Below are 21041 nucleotides of genomic sequence, written 5' to 3' on the forward strand. Positions count from 1 at the left end.
ATACACATACATGTGCGCAAAATATTATGTGGTCTCTTATCTATGTCTAGTGTTCAATAAAAGTTTCTTAGGATTGGAGATTTAAATCAGAACTATTATAGGCATTGTTAAACCCTCCTGACAGGTTTCTTTCTAAACATTGGTTTATAAATTGCTTCACTTTCTTTCTTATTATTTTATCTTCCTACAACAGACATTATTATTGCACTGAGTGCATTGTGGTTTACATTTCATATACTTGGAAAGCAAAGAAAATGATCCATCAGCAACAGTGCTTTATTGATTTAAAAAAGGAGGGTCTTTTAAGGGGCTTGGATCTATAATTTCTTTTGGCAAATTTTTAAAGTAAATTTTGCGATCTTAATTTCTTTCAGAAGAGCATCTCTACTTAGATATCTTTCAAGGAATAAAAGTACTTTCTTTGAGGCTAACTTTGCCAAAATGGAGTCACAGAATATTGAAATGGAAAAAGACGAGAGATACTTCGGTGTGCATCTGCCCAATTCCCCCTTTTATATAGATAATGAAATAAGGGCCTATAGTGAGTACACTATTTGTGTAGGGTCACACAGCTATTTATTTAGTGGCAGAACAAGTGCTATATTTCAAGGTATCCTGAATATCAGTCAAATGCTCTGAAAAAAAAACACAAAGCCTTATTGAGGGATATTTTACATATCATATCATTCTTATATTTCATATGTACAATTGAATGATCTCTAGTAAATTTACCAAGTTGTGCAATCACTATAAATCATTTTAGAATATTTTCATCACATCAGTTAGATTTTATGTGACCATTTACTCACAATCTATCACCACCCCCTTGTCCCAGGATGCCTCTAAACTATGTCTGCGCAGATTTGTTTTTTTGGTTCGATCTTTTTACTATAGTACACTGTCTGATAAAACATTTTTGTCTTCTATACTTTTATGAATACCATCAACATGGATTTTAACACTTTAGAGTATAGTAATATTACCAGGAATACTGTATTCATCCTTTGAAACATGAAACATGAACATTGAACATCTCTCTTAAACATGAAAATATGTATCTTCTTTCTGACCTAATCTGGTCAAGGAGATATGAGAAAATTTTTTCATGCAACCATTTTTAGTAGGATATTTCTTTTTTTTTTATTTTATTTATGATAGTCACACAGAGAGAGAGAGAGAGAGAGAGGCAGAGACACAGGCAGAGGGAGAAGCAGGCTCCATGCACCGGGAGCCCGACATGGGATTCGATCCCGGGTCTCCAGGATCGCGCCCTGGGCCAAAGGCAGGTGCCAAACCGCTGCGCCACCCAGGGATCCCTAGTAGGATATTTCTAACTGACATAGCAGTCAATTGAATGAATCTATATCATTAAGATTAAAAAAACTATTTTTTATCTTTTAGGATTCATTTATTCCTGATAGAATTTTATTTATTTTCTCAATAGAATTAATGTGTGCTTCCTTTCAAGCTACAGTTTATTCTTTATTTTGTTATAAAAACAGAAAGATTGGAAACATATGGAAATAAATTTGGATATATCATATCTGAGTTGAAATGTCATCATTAGAGATAAGACAAGAGATTTTAGTTTCTATTAGACCAGAGAATAGAAAAACCTATTCAATAATCCCAAGAGTAACAGCACACTTAAATTTAAAACTCTCACAAGATTTCTTGTAGACTTTGATGGTTGTGCTCATGGGCTCAGATAAAGTCAAAAAGTATGAGTTGAAAATATGAGAATACCAATTTCCATAAATGAAAAATAAAGCAATTAAATGCAATGGTATATTCATTTCAGAAGCTTACATTATGGCCATAAGATTAATATAAAATAAAGATTGATGCTGAAACTTGATTATTTTTCATCAGAACGGTTCACCAATTGAAATGAGTGCCATTTGAATATGGCATTAGAATATATTGAAGGGTTTTCAAAAAGGTAAGATTTTGTTTTTCATTCTGTTCAGCTATAAAGTTGGCTTTTGAGGCTTTCTGTCATTCTTTTAATTAAAATTGAGTTCTCTACTTCTCTAAATTGCCAACATGATAAAGTTAACAAAATCTATTTACTCACTAAATCATGCAGTTTTAGAATTATAAGGAGCCTTACAAATTGTACATCCTCTGCTACCCAAAAAGTACAGCACATTTTTGTTCTGTGCAAAGGACATGGATCAGCAGCCTCGGCATCATCTGAGAGCTTTTACTAAGTGCAGAATCTCAGACCACCACAGACCTACTAAATCTGAACCTGCATCTGTACAGAACAAAAATTTTTTAACTTTAATGATGTCTAATTTATCAATTTTCCTTTGTTGGATCATGCTTTTGGTATCAAGTCTAAGAACTCTTTGCTTAGCCTTAGATCTCGAAGATTTTCTCCTATGTGTTTATTTTTCTTTTTATTTTTTAAAATATTTTATTTATTCATGAGAGACACAGAGAGAGGCAAAGACAGGCAGAGGGAGAAGCAGGCTCCCTGCAGAGAGCATGATACAGGAATAATCCCCCAGGATCATGACCTGAGCCAAAGGCAGATGCTCAACCACCGAGCCACCTATGTTTTTAATAAAAGTTTTACATTTTACATTTAGGACTGTGATCCATTTTGAAGTAATATTTGAGTAAAATATAAAACTTAGTTCTAGATGTTTTGTTTGCCTATGGGAGTCCAGTTGCTCCAACACTATTTGTTGAAAAGGCTATCTTTTTTTCAATTGTTTTTGCACATTTGTCTAAAAGCAGTTGGGCATATATGTGCAGATCTTCTATTCTGGGTTCTCTCATTTATCTCTCCAACAGCACAGTCTTGATTATCATAACTATATTGGAGTTAGGTAGGTTTCATTACTTCCACTGTATTCATTTTTTCCAAGTAGGTTTATTATTCTAGTTCATTTGCCCTTCCACACAAATTTTTTTAATAATCATGTCTATATCTGCAAAAAAAAATCTTGATGGGATTTTAATAGGAATTATATTAAACAATGTGGAAAGAACTGAGATCTTTACTTTATTGAGTCTTCCTGTCCATGTATGCAATATGTCATCTCTCCATTTATTTAGATCTTTGGTTTCCTTTATGTAGTTTCCAGCATATAAGTAATTTTTTTTTCAGCATATAAATTCTATTCGGGTCTTGTTAGATTAACACCTAAGTATTTCACTTTTTTTTTTTTTTTTGCCGTTCTATTTTTTTTTATTTTTTATTTTTTATTTTATTTATTTTATTTATTTTATTTTTTTTTATTGGTGTTCAATTTACCAACATACAGAATAACACCCAGTGCCCGTCACCCAATCACTCCCACCCCTCGCCCTCCTCCCCTTCTACCACCCCTAGTTCGTTTCCCAGAGTTAGCAGTCTTTACGTTACGTCTCCCCTTTTTTGAGCCAGTAAATGGTATTGTATTTTTTATTTTGATGTCCATATGCTCATTGCTACCATATAGAAATATATATGATTTTGTAGGTTTAACTTGCAAGTAATCTTTTTCTTTTTTAAGGATTTTATTTATTTATTCATGAGAGACACACACACAGAGAGGCAGAGACATAGGCAGAGAGAGAAGCAGGCTCCATACAGGGAGCCTGATGTGGGACTCAATCCCAGGTCTCCAGGATCATGACCTGGGCCAAAGGCAGGCGCTCGACCGCTGAGCCACCCAGGCATCCCACTTGCAAGTAATCTTGATTAGCTCATTGGTTAGTTGCATGACTTTTTATATTCTTTGAGAATTTCTAAATAGGCTAGTCATGGCGTCTGAAGTTTTAGTTCTTCCTTTCTGATCCACATCTGATTTCCTTTTCTTGACTATTGCACTGGTTAGACGTTCCAGCACTTTGTTGAACAGGAGTGGTAAGAACTGACATCCTAATCTTGTTCATGATCTTAAGGGAAAAGAGTTTCTCACCATTAAGTAAAATGTTAGCTAGAGGTTTGTTTTGTTTTTTGGTTTTCTTTATCAAAGTGAGAAATTTACTCTCTATTCCTACTTTTATCAAGAATGGATGTTGAATTTTGTCAAGTTGTTTTTCTATATCAATTGATATAAGCATGTGATTTTTTTTCTTTAGCCTATTAATATGGTGGATCACATCAGCTTATTTCTGAATACTGAAATTAGCCCTGCAGTTCTGGAATAAACTCTTAACCATGGAATACAATTCTTCTTATTGACTGAATTCCATTTGCTAATATTTGTTAAGGATATTTGCATATATATTAATAAATAATATAGATCTGTAGTTTTTTGTTTGTTTTTATTTTTGTTCATACTGTCTGGTTTTAGTAACAAGGCAAAACTACCTTCCATCTTTTACTTTCAGGAAGATACTGTGTAGAATTTATATTAATTCTCTTTTAAATGTTTGACAGATTCCTCCAGTGAAACCATCTAGGCATGGTGATTTCTTTCTAAGAGTTTTAAAATTATGAGTTCAATTACCCTAATAATTATAGGGCTATTCAAATTATTTATGTCATACTGGGTGCATTATTATAGTTTGTGTTTTATAAGGAATTAGTCCATTTATTCTAAGTTGTCAAATTTAAGTACGTAAAGTGGTTTGTAACATTTCTTTATCCTCTGCAGAGACTGTGATGATGGCTCATTTCATTCCCAATATTGGTAATTTGTGTCTTCTTTTTTTCTTTGTCAGTGTTGCCAGAGGTTTGCCAATTTTACTGATCTGTTAAAAAAAAAAAAAAAAAAAAAAAAGCAGTTCTTTGCTTCACTGATCTTTCCCTACTGTTTTGTTTTTATTTCATTGATTTCTGCTCTCATCTTTAGGATTTTTTCCTTAATCTTGCTTGGATTTTATTTTGCTCTTCTTTTCCTAGATTACTGAAGCAGGAGCTTACATTATTGACTTGAGACTATTCCTCTTTTTTAATGTACGCATTCAGTCCTTAAATTTCCTTTTCAGCACTGCTTTAGATGTATCCCCCAAATTTTGATATGTTGTTTTAATTTTCATTCAATTAATGTTATTTTATTTCCCCTTAAGACTTTCTCTCTGACTGGTGGATTATTTAGAAGTGCCTTTACTTTCTAGAAGTTTGGATATTTTTCCTGTTATCTTTCTATTAATTTCTATCTTGAATCCATTGTGGCTGGAGAACACATTCTGTATAATTTTAATTCTTTTAAATTTATTGAGATTTATTTTATGTCCCAAATACAATCTATCTTGGTATATGTTACATTGAAATAATCTGTATTCTGCTCTTATTGGATAGTTTTCTATAAATAAAAGTTTTTCCTTCTATAAAATTTTCAACAAATATTGATTAGATCATGTTAGTTGATGGTATTTTTCCATATCCTTGCTGATCTCTGTTTAGCTGTTCTATTAATTATTGAGAGAAGGGTAGTGAAATCTCTAGCTGCAACTGTGAACTTGACCATCTCTCCTTTCAGTTCTATCAGTTTGCTTTATGTATTTTGTAACTCTGTTATTTGGTGTATACACAGTTAGGTTTGCTGTATCTTCTTGGTAGACTTATATTTTCATCACTATGTAATAATCCTCCCTGTGTCTAGTTATATTCTCTGCTCTGAAGTCTATTTTATCTGATATTAATATAGCCAATTCTGCTTTCCTTTGATTGATATTTGTGCGCTATATCTTTTTCCATCTTTCAACTTCCAGCCTGCCTGTAGCATTATATCTAGAGTGAGTTTTTCATAGACAGTGTGTAGTTGTCATGTTTTTAACCCATTCTCATAACCTCTGGCTTTTATTTAGCATCTTTAGACCATTAGGACAAAATACTGCAGAGGAACATGCTGCCTGATTAGGAGATGAAGACTGCAAAGGTAGTATTACCTTATGTACATCCTCCTGATCTCCTTATTGCAACTACTGGCACTAGAAATCTGAAAGACATCATGGGTTCCTGTCTTACTCACCTCCCAATAATACCTAATAGCTAATACTTATGGAGCACATTGTGTGAGGCACTCAGCTAATCATTTTACATTCATTAGCTCATTTATTCTTCATATTTTACAAATGAGAAACTGAGACTTAGAAAGGTAAGGATTATAACGACAGTGACTCAACTGAGTTCTATGATAGGTGTATGCAAATTTTGCCTCTGCAATTCCCCTGGAGCCCATCTCAAATTTGCCATTTCCACTACCAGTATTGAAACTCAGATTCCCTTACCCTTGGCGCACAGTGGCTTTTAAAACCTGCTGACTGATCTCCCTGACGCCATGGTCCCCTTCCTCCAATCTATCTTTCACAGGATCCCCATCATCTTCTTAGACTTTAAGTGGGATAGTAGAAAACATCTGGAGTCTGGGTTGAATTTAGATCACAGTTCAAAACTTAACATTGTAACCTAAGAAAGTTGGTTAACCTTTCCACACCTCAATCTGCTTGTCTGCAAAATAATTTTTATCTCCCTTATAGATTGTTGTATTAAACTAGATTTCACATGTAAAGTGCCAAATGCACTGCCTGCACATAGTAGACTTCCATACATATTAATTTCTTTCCTTCCATAAGTGTGAAAACAAAAATCACATTTGCCCCTTGCCCATGGAATATAATCATAACTCATTACCCTGGTATACAGGGCTCCTTGCCCTGGGCCCAACCTCTGTTTCTAGTCTCATTTCCTTGTACTATATCATTCCCACCAAATTCCATTTGCCTTTGGTCTTACTATTCCCTCATCCTGGAATTCATTTTTCTTACTTTCTGCCTACTGAAATTATCTTTTAGGACCTGTTTTAAAACCATTTTCTCAAGTACCTTCTCTAAATACTCCTTTCATTTCTTGGTGTGAATCAATTAATCATTCACAGGACATAGTGGGTTCTAACTGGGTTAGGAGAATGAGATATTATTCATATTTTATTACAAACATTATGACTTGTAGTAACAGAATGGCTAAGAGCAGAGTGTTTGAGATAATCTTGGATTGGGATTTGACTATGCCATTTACTGACTTATATCCCCATGGCTCAATTACACTATTTACAAAATTGGGATAATGAGTGTCTCTATTTTGTAAGGTTGATAAGAAAATCAAGTAAGAAAATGTATATAAAATGCTTGGTAAGTAGTCTGACATATGGCTTCTGTTTAGTAGAATCAATAAATATTTGTTACGATGTATATAAATCCTAAATTTGTTATTCAGTTGTGAAACTTTAAATCATTAAAAAAAAAAGGAGGCTTAATTTACAGTTTAAAGATCTGTGAGGATTAAGTCAAATGTGTTAAATAACCTAGCACTTTCAATGATACATGGTGCCCTTTATAAAGGTCCTTATTTTCTTGCCCTCTTTAAAAGATTTTATTTATTCATGAGAGACATAGAGAGGCAGAGACATAGGCAAAGGGAGAAGCAGGCTCCCTGTGATGAGCCTGATGCGGAACTCAATCCCAGGACCCTGGGATCATGCTGAGCCAAAGGCAGACACTCAACCACTAAGCCACCCAGGTGCCCCTTATTTCTTTTTCTTGAGTAATTCATGTGTCCTCCTTATTCTGGTGTACTAAACATTTAAATGAAGCTGGGAAGATGACACAAGGAATATTTTAGAAGTCGAAAATATTGCAATCACACAGTTTTAAATAAAATTCCAAAAGTAAATTATTAAAACTCTAGTTTATTGTTTTCTCACAAAGTTCTCATTCTCCCTCTTATTTTTGTTTTTAGTGTCTTTATCTCTTCTCCTTCAAACCATCTTAGATGGTCTGCTTGACTTATTTTTTCAATGTCTGTGCTTTTAGATGCCTAAGACTCACCTAAATAACCTAAAGATCATCTATATTTTAATTTAGATTAAAATTGTTAGTCACTTGGATTACTCATGAGTTTGTGATAGGATTCTAGCTTCCAGGGCAGAAAACCCATGATCTACTCTTGGCTAAAGCAGACTTATTTTAAAGTGACAACATGGTACATTGGAAAGAACACTTAACTGGGCATCAAGACATCTATCCTACTGTTACTTGTGTGACCCTGGGAAAGTGGCTTCATCTCTCTGGCTGCCAATTCTCCCTTTATAAAATGAGAAATAAGAACTCCGTGGTTTGGTAAGTGCTATGATTGTACATGTTATAATATGTCTTTCTTAAATTGAGTGATTCAGATAACACAATACTTCACCTTGTTAGGAGAGAAATTTGGAGCAGCTCTTTTATATTATAATTTCACCCTGAACCCACCGAGGCTTATAGTAAAGAAATAAAAAGTTCAATATGCCCAAGGTCAGTAAGTCTGAATCAATTATCACAGCAGATTATTTGTGCTAATGTGTTTACATGGCACGCTCTCTCCTCCTGAAGCATTTGTGAGGTTTAGAGACTGCTTTTCATTTCCAAATAAAAAAGCTCCCAGCCACCTACGCTCAGGGGTACAGCAATAATGGATTATCATTATTCCTGACAGCATATGCTAATTCATAGACTTTTAAATGGAAAGAAAGTAGAGACTATGAAATGACTAGTTTTATGCTCTCTGAATCTTATCACTTTTTTAATCATGCAGTAAACATTCACCTATAATTCATTCCCATAATGTTCTTTTATTTTTATAAAAAGGATATGTTTAAAATCACCTTCTGATGCATCTGCAACTATTATCTTTTATTATATAGGGCTGTTAAAATATAAAAAAAATAAATTTTAAACACTAACACTTTTGAAAGATGATCTTATTGTTTTCTGCTTTAGTAAATTAAAATATGGAATCTAAAACAAGGTCAATGTTGCAGATTCATTCATTCATGCACATGGTTACTCATTCAACAAATATTTTTTGAGGGCCTACCACGTGTCAGGCACTGGCATAGATGATAAAGAAAATAAAGACCCATAAGGAAATATTCCTTTCCCTGGAGGAGATTACATTCTGCTTGGATTTGGCAAAAATGCTACACAGTTCCAGTCTCCAGAAGAAAATGGGCAGCTGTAGAACTTTGCAAATGTTTTTCATAAGTATTTTTTACCTGTTTGCATAAAACACTGTATTAATTTCCTAGAACTTCTGTAACAAATAATTACTGCAAACTTAAGACAGTTTAAAACAACAGAAATCTATTGTCTCATATTTCTGGAGGCCAGAAGTCCAAAGTCAAGGTGTCAGCAGGCTCTAGGGGAGGATCGTTTCTTGGTTTATAATAGCATAGCTCTAAGTGCTGTCTCTTTCTTCACGTGGCCATCTTCCCTCTATGTGAGTCTATGTCCAAATTTCTCTTCTTAAAAGGATATCAGTCACTGGATGAGGGCCCACCCATATCCATTATGACCTCATTTTAGTTTGGTTATGTTTGAAAATACTCTATTTCCAAATAACACTATATTCACAAGGTATAGGTGGATATAAATTTGGATGAGACACACTAGTCAACCCAGTACAAAGATAAAGATAAGTTAAACCAATAATAACAGGGTTTTTTTTAAATCTCCTCACAATTAATGTTAAATTTCACTTAAGATTTAATGCTTTTTACTTTTAGTCTTACTTTGAAATTATTCTTGAACTTTTTGAATGGCTTACAAATCTGTGGATGACATTGCAGTTTGTGATTCAAATTATATGTGTTTTTTCTGAAGTGGGATTCTTTATTTGAACTTAATGTTTGCATTGAAAGATTGTTGGACTCAAATGTTTATACTAGTTTTCACAGTAAAATTAGTGAAGAGAATCTGACTCATGACAGACCCTAGTCACTTTATTTTGTCTTCTTAGGTCCATATGATTGATCCTTTTCATTTCTGATATTCTAAAATGTTTATTTTTCTTGTCAAAAGCACCATTTGCTACTCTTTAAAAAAATGGGGGAAAAAGGGGATAGAAAATAAACTATACCCCAGTTGGGACTCTCATTCTAATCAATCAACCATCAGAGTAAAATTTTGTGACAGTGCTCTGCACGCACCTTGTGTCCTCTCTCCTACCCTAAAAATAGCATAAACCCCAAATGCAGCAGAAACAAACCTCCAATATAGCACAAACCCCAAATACTGCACAACCTCCAAACTGACTACCAAAGTGAACTCTGAGCTATCATCATAGACAGCACCCACTCAGTAGCCTACCCCACATCCTGGATGCCCTTCTAGTAATATTTTGCACTCTCTGCCTCCTCTTTTACCTAATAGACTTCCATAAGCAAAGTCATCATCATCATCATTAAACAATTTAGACATATAAAACATAAAAGTTGAAGTCCTCCCCCCCCGCCCACTTCCAGAGGAAACAACTGTTTGGAATGTAGCCTTTCAGATATTTCCTGTGCCTAGAATATATGTGTGTGCTGTGTGTCTGTATCTTTTATTCTGGTACAGGTATCGCTTGCTGAGTTGCTTTCTGGTAGGTGTTTTTCCTACAAGAAAATTAGATCATACTTTACATATTGTTTTGCAACTTAAAGTTGCTATTATCACTCCAAATGTATCGAAATTATTTTACCCAGGCAAGACTTACAGCTTTATCTCATTCTTTCAAGACAGTTTTCCAGTACATTTAGGTTATTTCTATTTGGGGACTTATAACAGTGGTGAAATAAACAATACTATGTGTTGATATTTGGTGGTGGGACTGACTCACAGAAATAGGATTGCTGGTAAGTATATGTAGTTTTATTTTATAATCAACTACAATCAAAATGTACTCTAAAGATGGCATTCTAGCCTTTTATTTCTTCCTTTCTTTCTCCCCCCCCGCCCCTTTCTCTTTGTGGAGGGCAATCTGAGATGCTAAAAATGAACCATTGTTTTACTTACATTTTTTTGATTATTGGTGAAATTGAGTATCTTTTCACATGTTTATTCTCCACTTGTATTTCTTCCTTCAATTGCTTTGCCCACTTCCTTTTTTTCTTTTGGGATGTTTATCTCATTGATTCGGAGAAACTCTTTATAACTATAAAACTTTGTCTTATGTATGCTGCAAATATTTTCTCCTAGGATGCCATTTGTTTTTTTACCTTTGCTTTCAGCATCAATTTCTACACAGACATTTTCAACTTTTCTGCAATAAAATCTGTCCCTTTTATTTTGTCATTTCTGATTTTCATTCCAGATTTGTAAAGGTCTTCCTCAAACAGCATTTAAAAGGCATTATTAAGACTCAAGGAATTATTTTTGCTTATAACATGAAAAGGAATCTAATTTAATTTTATAATGGAAAGCCAATTGATTCTATTTTGAAATGCCATCTTTGTGATATACTATATTTTGTTTCTTGACTACTTATCATATTTTGCCATTATCAACCTGTATTAATTACTGTAGCTTCATATTATGTTTGTAAATCTACCTTATTAGTCTGTTTCCAAAATTTCTTGGTTATACATAAACATTGATTCTTGCAGATAAATCTTAGGAGGAACTTGCATGTGCCAAGTAAAATTTCATTGATATTCTATTAAGTTTTTTTATTAAAATTGTACTAAATTGATGAAATAAAATTGCCATATTTACAATAGAGTTTTCCCATGTGGAAACATTGTCTCCTATTTATTCAGGAGTTCTTTCATTATAGTGTTTTTTCATATTGCTCTCACATATTTCTATAGGTTTATTACTATTTTGAATGGGACCTTTTTAAAATATATTTTTAATTGGTAACTGCTATTGATGTCTTAACATTTACCCACAATTTAGCAACCTTACTAAATTTCCAAATTAGTTCTTTTTTAGAGTCTCTTCTTCAGAATTTCTAAGTAGACATTTTCACATGAAAATTGTGATAATTGTATCTCTTCCTGCTCAATATTTATGTTTCATATTCCTTTTCCTTGACTGTTATCTAGCTAAGAACAATGCTAAAGAGTAGGACTGATTTCAAGTATTTCTTTTCATCTATAAAAACTGAGCCCTGTCCAGGTCTCCTTTTCCTTCAGTCCACCTTGGTTACGTGCTTTTATTCCATATTCTTATAATTCTCCAGCCTAGGTCTTTGGTAGCATGAGTCACATGGAAATGCAATTGTTTACGAGCTTGGTATTTGTGTATTCTATGAACTCTTAAGATATGACAGCCTCTTCATTCCTTGCTACAGACCCATCAGCTAACCCAATCTTAATACATAATAGTGGTTCAGTTAGTCTGTTTTTTTTTTTGCTACTTATCTCTCTCCATTTTAGCCTTCCTTCCATATTGCAAGACAGTTGGAAATTGTTTATTTTACTCAAATTGTTAGATGTCTTCCTGAATCTCTATCCCTTTTACTTCTCCCTTCATTCAAGGTCTCATTTTCCCTCACCTGGAGGAATGTTTCTCTAACTTAAATAACATACAGGTCTCTCTGAAAGAAAAGAATAAATCCATGAATCTTACTGTCCAATCAAATTTTTATGATTTTGTTTAAGGACGTATAAATAATATTCAGTAAAACTCTTTACATTTACAGTCCTTATACAAATCTAAAAGCAAAATAAATTTATACATGAAATACTTTCATAACCAGTAACATTAAAATTACCAAATTGGCTTAAAGTGACAGTACCATTTTGCTGAAATTAACATGTCAATTGTGGATTAAAAGTGTAAAGATGTATGCTCACATCTGCTTCTGTACAATCTGTCTCTGTGTTTTGACTTGTGTGACTCTCAAATGAAGACTATCCCTTTGAATAAGAATGTTTCACAGTTGGGGATCCCTGGGTGGCTCAGCGGTTTAGCGCCTGCCTTTGGCCCAGGGTGCAATCCTGGAGTCCCAGGATGGAGTCCCATGTTGGGCTCCCGGCATGGAGCCTGCTTCTCCCTCCTCCTGTGTCTCTGCACCTCTCTCTCTCTCTATGTCTATCATAAATAAATAAATAAATATCTAAAAAAAAAAAAAAGAATGTTTCACAGTGTAATTTTTTTTTAAAGATTTATTTGAGAAAGAGCAAGCCCCATGAGTGTGCGAGTGGTGGGAGGAAGAGAAGGAGGGAATCTGCAAGCAGACTCCCTGCTAATCATGGAGCCCAACGTGGGGCTCAGTCTCACCACCCACCCATGAGATCATGACACTTAACCAACTGAGCCACCCGGGCACCCGTCAAAGTCTAGTTTTGATAACACAAGACTTTGTGTACTATTTTCAAATAACAGACTTCGTACTTAGCTAAACTCTGGCACTATGCAATTCTCGAATGTCGTTAATGTCATTTAATAACTCAGTAAAGCTTGTTTGTTCATTTAAGTAAAGTTAACATGAGAGAATTACTGAAATCACATTATGTGGATGTATGATATCAGATACAAAAAAATCTTTATCACATCTGCTTTTATATGAACTGCTCATCAGTGATGCACAATTAATATAAAGATACAGATAAAGATACGGTCATACTATTGATGCTCTAGTGAAGGTTCTTTTAAGACAGACATGCCAATACTGCTAAACACTGTATGAGGACTCAGTTTCTCATCCCATTTTTCTTTTTTAAACTAGTGTACTCCATAGGACTTTGTTTATATAGTGTACTATGTCGAAGAGAAAACAATTTTTTAAGCACTGAGATGGGGCCTTTTTTTCTTCTTGCAATAAAGTATAATGTAAGGAAGTTAAGTTTTCATATTACTAGCTCTCAGAATGAAGAAGGAAGTATTTATAATTCACATCATTAAATGACAACTTTTCTGATTAAATAACATTTCAGGGCAGCCCTGGTGGCACAGCGGTTTAGCACCGCCTGCAGCCTGGGTTGTGATCCTGGGGACCCTGGATCGAGTCCCACATCGGTCTCCCTGCATGGAGCCTGCTTCTCCCTCTGCCTGTTCCTCTGCCCCTCTCTCTCTCTGTGTCTCTATGAATAAATAAATAAAATCTTTAAAAAAAATAATATTTCAGTCCATTTTTATTTTTATTTCAGTCCATAGAAAAAGCAAATTTCTGTCTTTGATAAAAATTGTTCTCAGGATAGGAAGTTTTTAATTTCTTCTTCTCATGACTTACGACTCAGAAAGCAAAGCTTTTGAAACTGTAAATCTTTTAATTCTTTTTTTCATTTTTTTAAGAATAAATTTATTTTTTATTGGTGTTCAATTTGCCAACATACAGAATAACACCCAGTGCTCATCCTATCAAGTGCCCCCCTCAGTGCCCGTCACCCATTCACCCCCACCCCCCGCCCTCCTCCCCTTCCACCACCCCTAGTTCGTTTCCCAGAGTTAGGAGTCTCTCATGTTCTGTCTCCCTTTCTGATATTTCCTACCCATTTCTTCTCCCTTCCCCTCTATTCCATTTCACTATTATTTATATTCCCCAAATGAATGAGAACATATAATGTTTGTCCTTCTCCGATTGACTCATTTCACTCAGCATAATCCCCTCCAGTTCCATCCACGTTGAAGCAAATGGTGGGTATTTGTCGTTTCTGATGGCTGAGGAATATTCCATTGTATACATAGACCACATCTGCTTTATCCATTCATCTTTCGATGGACACCGAGGCTCCTTCCACAGCTTGGCTATTGTGGACATTGCTGCTAGAAACATCGGGGTGCAGGTGTCCCGGCGTTTCATTGCATCTGTATCTTTGGGGTAAATCCCCAACAGTGCAATGGCTGGGTCATAGGGCAGGTCTATTTTTAACTCTTTGAGGAACCTCCACACAGTTTTCCAGAGTGGCTGCACCAGTTCACATTCCCACCAACAGTGTAAGAGGGTTCCCCTTTCTCCGCATCCTCTCCAACATTTGTGGTTTCCTGCCTTGTTAATGTTCCCCATTCTCACTGGTGTGAGGTGGGATCTCATTGTGGTTTTGATTTGTATTTCTCTGATGGCCAGTGATGCGGACCATTTTCTCATGTGCGTGTTGGCCATGTCTGTGTCTTCCTCTGTGAGATTTCTATTCATGTTTTGCCCATTTCATGATTGGATTGTTTGTTTCTTTGGTGTTGAGTTTAAGAAGTTCTTTACAGATCTTGGAAACTAGCCCTTTATCTGATACGTCATTTGCAAATATCTTCTCCCATTCTGTAGGTTGTCTTTGAGTTTTGTTGACTGTATCCTTTGCTGTGCAAAAGCTTCTTATCTGGATGAAGTCCCAATAGTTCATTTTTGCTTTTGTTTCTTTTGCCTTCGTGGATGTATCTTGCAAGAAGTTACTGTGGCTGAGTTCAAAAAGGGTGTTGCCTGTGTTCTTCTCTAGGATTTTGATGGAATCTTGTTTCACATTTAGATCTTTCATCCATTTTGAGTTTATCTTTGTGTCTGGTGAAAGAGAGTGGTCTAGTTTCATTCTTCTGCATGTGGATGTCCAATTTTCCCAGCACCGTTTATTGAAGAGACTGTCTTTCTTCCAATGGATAGTCTTTCCTCCTTTATCGAATATTAGTTGACCATAAAGTTGAGGGTCCACTTCTGGGTTCTCTATTCTGTTCCATTGATCTATGTGTCTGTTTTTGTGCCAGTACCACACTGTCTTGATGACCACAGCTTTGTGTACAACCTGAAATCTGGCATCGTGATGCCCCCAGATATGGTTTTCTTTTTTAAAATTCCCCTGGCTATTCGGGGTCTTTTCTGATTCCTCTTTTCTTAATTCTTAAGATCAATTTCAAATGCCATCCAGGTATGAAATCTCTTTACCAAAAGTGGTCATTCCTTGGATTCCATAGAGCTTGGTTCTTATCTCTACTAAAATAGTTGGAACTAAGATTTTATTTTCTTTGTTACATGCTTTTGTCACCCAATTATATCTATGAGGTCTTTGAAGGAAGAGATAGTACATCTGTGTACCAATGAAAGTTCAGAATCTTATACGCACTGTACTCGCCCCTTATCCGTAGGGGATACATTCCAAGACCCAAAATGGGATGTCTGAAACCCTTGTTAGTACCAAACCCAAAATCTATTATGCTTTTTTCTATACAAACATACCTATGCTAAAGTTTATTTTTTTTTATTTTTTTATTTTTTTTAAAGTTTAATTTATAAATTAGGCACAGTAAGAGATGAACAGAAATAACTAATAATAAAACGGAACAATTAAAACAGTATATAAAAGTTATGGGAATGTGTTCTCTGTCTTTCTCAAACTATCTTATTGCACTGTATTTATTCCCTTCTTCTTGTGATGAGATGATAAAATACCTACATGATGAGATGAAAGTGAGGTGAATGACACAAGCACTGTGACATAGCGTTGTGCTACTACTGACCTTCTGCAGAAGGAGGATAGTCTGCTGTCAGATCACACTGAAATTGTGAAAAGTGAAACTGTGGCTAGGGAGGACTACTATAACACTCAGCAAATGTTTAATGAATGGATAAATTAAAAAAAATAAATAAATGAAGGCCATTTCCCCTTTGCTGAAAGTTGCTACCACTCAAACAATGCTTTGGTATAGTAATGAACCTAAGTATTGTCCCTATTTCCCTGCTTCAGTCACACATGTGAAGTTGATGACGTTCTTTGCCTCAGCAGAAGGGTAAGCTGAACTTTATAATGTAAGTGTTCAAAGTTTTCAACCCTTTATGGTACAAAGCCCTAAAATCAGGTTCCCAGGAACCTTTATGGATAAAGAGGATTCAAGATCTCTCCATAGAGAATAACTGCAAAAGACTGGTAACATGTCTCATATATCCTAGACTGTATTTTTCATTGTCCTTAAATTCAAAGAATTGGGCATGAAGGCACCTAAATGAATCTTATGATACATCCTCCCTTAAAAATTTCTTTTAGTAGAAGAGAAGTCCTGGCCTTCTTCCAGCCACACTTAGGTCCATTTACAGAATGCCCATGGCAAATAAGGTGACCAACTATCCTGGTTTTTCTAGAACTAAGAGGTTTCCTGAGATGCAAGAATTTCAGTGCTAAAGCTGGCATAGTTACAGGCAAACAGGAAGGTTGATCATCCTAAATTGGCAAAATATGATGAGCCCTCATGCCAATTCCCCTGTAAAGACACATTTAAGCCAATTTAGTTAGTAACTCAGCTAAAAAGTAACTTTTAGGTAGTCAGCACATGTATAAAAAGTGTCTATTGACCATCTTCCTACCCTTTCTTTTTCCAGACTAAAACATTTCTTTAGTTAGGGATTGCAAACCTTACTGTGCAGCAGGATCACTTGGAGGGCTTGTTAAAATAGATCACTGGAACTCATCCCCGAAGTTTCTAATTCAGTAGATCTGGAATTGGGCTAAAAAAATCTGCATTTCTTACAATTTGTAAGGTAATGCTGATGACACCAATCTGGGAATCTAGCTTTCAGAACATTGCTCTAGGAGTTTGGTATCTTCTGAGACTAACGTAATTGAAAAAGAAAACAAGTCAACTGAAGTAAGAAGGCATGAATCAATAATATAAAATACTGGCTATTATAGGATTTAGTCTGTTTTCTTTCATTTCTTAAGTACTTATCCATGGTGAGTACAGATTTTTAAAAATCTTAACATGTGAAGTCTTAAATATAATATAGAAGGTTCTAACCTTAAGAACATTTTTTGCAGAGATGTGAGGAAGTTCTCTATTATTGGATTTACTTTAGTGACTGTGATTTCTCTGTGAAAAAGCAAGCACGGTGTAGCACAGTTTAGCACAGTCCTGGGACATCTGGTTCCTCTTCTGTATGCTCAAACCTAACAGCTGAAATATACTTCATACTTAATCTGAATCACAGTTTCACAATTATTATTCTCTCTGACATACTAAGCAGGAAGAAAGTGCATTTTGATAACAATCTGCATTTCTTTCAACCTATGCAAACTTTTTAATGTAACAAAAACATAAAAGCAATTCCAGATTGTAAATATGCATTCAATTTTTGGCCCACATTCTGCCTTTGGAAACATCTACTGCTGCGCCCAGCAATACTCAAATTTGCCTTAAACTACAAGAATATGTCCTCTATCTTCAAAAAATAGGTTCCTGGATGTCCTCATTTAGATGTTATATTTGACTAGGAGAAACTGAACTATAGGTTTTAGATGGAAGAATTTAAATCTCATTGATAAACGTTTCTAGGGAAATGCATTTTGGATAAAATGGAAAAACTTTACCACAGTGATAAATAAAATGAATTTCCAAATGGCCTAATTTCAGAAACCAGTTTTCAATAATAACAATTTGTTTTTGTCCCCAGCGTTCTGGTGGTGCCCTGGCCATTCCCTTGTGCGCATTCCAGGGGACCGTGTCTCTCCAAGCGCCTACAGGGAAAACCCTATCTCTATCTACCTATGAGGTAAGTGCAGAAGGACAAAAAATAACCCCAGCCTCCAAGAAAATAGAAGTCTATCGATCCAAAAGTGTTGGCCATGAACCAAACTCAGAAGACACTCCCTCCACATTTGCGGACACCAGCGTGAAAATACACTTGGAAGTTCTCGAAATTTGTGATAATGAAGAAGCCTTGGACACTGTGTCAATCATTAGTAACATCAGCCAGTCCTCGACACAGGTCAGATCTCCATCCCTACGCTACTCAAGGAAAGAAAACAGATTTGTTTCCTGTGATTTAGGGGAAACAGCCTCATACTCTCTCTTTTTACCCACGAGTAATCCTGACGGTGATATCAACATCTCCATTCCGGACACTGTTGAAGCACACAGGCAAAACAGTAAACGGCAGCATCAAGAGAAGGATGGTTACCAGGAGGAAATCCAGTTATTAAATAAAGCTTACAGAAAAAGAGAGGAAGAAAGCAAGGGTAACCAGTGATCATTTGGTCTAATAAAGGCAAGAAGGGAGTCTGTGAGTTCAAACTGCTCAACTAAACATTTTTGTTCTGAGGCTATTTGATTTCCTTTATTTCTTGTTGGTTTACATAAGCATTACAGATTTTGTAGTTAATTGTTTTTAGGCTAAGCAGCTGGAACTTGTGTACACACTTAAGTGCTTTTGATGTATTATCTGTAGATCACACACTGTGGTAATTAAAAGATTTGTTTCTTATCCGATTCCTAAAGCTGTTTTCTAGATTAAATATCAGCCTCATTTACTAAAGTTTTTGCCTTCTGGTCATCCTCAGAGTAAAGAGAAAATTGCAAAAATTCAGTGAATATACTGTTCATATGCTCATGTTTCAACACATAATGCTGGCCTTTACTGCAAGGGGTGAGAAGATATTTTGGGAATGGAAGAAATGTAGCAAAACTCTGAGTTTATTTAAAGAGACTTGCCTACATGTGCCTAGCAAAACAAGCTTATTACAGTTACTGCTTTAGCTTTACACTCATGTCTAGGAAATATATTCTCATGTAAAATGGCAGACTAGCTTCCAACTTTGAAACATGCATGCCTGTAGTCTGTAAATAATTGTTTCCTTCATTTCTATAAAGTACAAATTGCTTACTAAATGTTTTTCTTCCTTTCACTCTTAAATGTATTTTCCTTTCATCTTTTCATTATGTCAAGACTGCCCTTGACACAAAATGCTGTGTGTTACAAGTGGAATTAGTAATCCATCACTCAAACATTACTGGAAAAAGGTTGTAAATGTACACATTATCATTTCTAGAATTGTTTTATTTAAGCAGAAATTTGGGAAAAACACTGCCAGATTAAGTTCTGTGAGGTATACTCAGCTAGATTAACAAACTTCTGGGTAAAGTAGAGGAAAATCCACTAAGTAAAAAAATAAAAGTGTGTTTCTAAAGCTGCAGATTTGGCAAATTTTCTCGGCCATTCTTGAAGTACAGAAAATTTTAGTACAAATATTGTTCTAACTTTAGGTGCTTTTGAGTTTTTTTTTTCTCAAAGATATGTATATCTCAAGCAAATTCAATATATTTTATTAAATGAGTGTAAGGTATACATTTCAAGACTAATTTTAAAAGTAGTTATGCAATGTTTGCAAATGTTATATTGCATAAAACAGGAATCACCTTGTCAGAATATTAGCAATGTATATTTCAAAAATTACAAATTGATTTTACTTCAAAATGCTTTATTCTGATCTTCCTTTAAACATACATTAAATGCATTACTGAAATATTTATTTTCCAAGGTTATTGAGTTGACATTTTACATGGTATCTGATTTTGTGTGCCTCACTCACATATCTTATTTACTATTACTATTTATTACTATTATTTACTATTACTATTTATTACTTATTTACTATCTTATTCACCTCACTCACATATCTTATTTACTATTTACAGATGGGGTTATTATTTTTTTAATAATTTACTTTGGTTTCTATTTTATTATACTAAGTCAGAATTCTAAATTACTTGACATGAACTTTCAGAATGTTTCATCTTCAGAAGACTTTTTTTTTTTTTTTTTTTTTTTTGCCAAAAAGAACTTATTTTCAAAGTAATTATCTCAATGGACTTTATCTTTCATTTAATCTCTCAATAGCTCATCTTCTAAACTTCGGAAACTAAGGTAATGCCATTAATAAAGTTTGTAAAGCAAGACTCAAATAATGCATAACATATAAGTTCAAATTCAAACATATTATCATGACAAATTTATTTAAAAAGACTTTTTATATCCTTAAAATTGAGGGCTACTTTATTTTATTTTATTTTTTAAGATTTATTTATTTAGTTTAGAAAGAGATAGAGAGACTGGGGGGGGGGGGTGGAACGGCAGAGGGAGAGAGAGAATCCTGCAGCAGACTCCCCACTGAGCGCAGAACCCAACTCTGCTCTAAGCTGGGCTTGATCCCAGAACCCTAAGATCATGAGTTGAAATCAAGAGTCAGCTGCTTAACTGACTGAGCCACTTAGATGCCCCATAATGGAGGGCTATTTTACCATAATGACAGATGGCTAGACAAATCAAATATTATAGATTAATAGCATTGAATGCCTGTTTTAAAAGTTGAAAAAAATAAAGATAAAAGTTGAATATTCTAATAGTGCTTTGATATATTAAATTAGGTGTATAGTTTTACAAAAGAGAAAGGTGATTTTTGTTGCCTTAAAGTACAGTTTTTGGCAGCAAGGAAATTAGAAACAGAATCATAATAAAAGTGAAGAAAATAATAAAGATTTAAACAGAAACAAATCCTTTATAATTGCTACAGCTCTTCAATGCATAGGAGAAGATGATGGAAATCAAGATCTAAAGAGCACAAGAACTCAACTGGAAGACAGTAATACTCCTTTTCCCTCTT

General features: G+C 34.7%; 1 protein-coding gene across 1 annotated transcript in view; it reads left to right on the forward strand.

The window, feature by feature from the left end:
- GPR149 (G protein-coupled receptor 149) overlaps positions 1-19906 on the forward strand; it is a 65869-nt gene extending 45963 nt beyond the window's left edge. The window contains exon 4 of the mRNA XM_072792212.1: positions 18056-19906. Coding sequence (XP_072648313.1) covers positions 18056-18631 — 576 coding nt within the window. The 3' untranslated portion in view covers positions 18632-19906. The remainder of the gene's footprint in view (positions 1-18055) is intronic.
- The last annotated feature ends 1135 nt before the right edge of the window (positions 19907-21041 follow it).

Source organism: Canis lupus, chromosome 22 (assembly GCF_048164855.1).
Source record: "Canis lupus baileyi chromosome 22, mCanLup2.hap1, whole genome shotgun sequence".
NCBI classification, from domain to species: domain Eukaryota; kingdom Metazoa; phylum Chordata; class Mammalia; order Carnivora; family Canidae; genus Canis; species Canis lupus.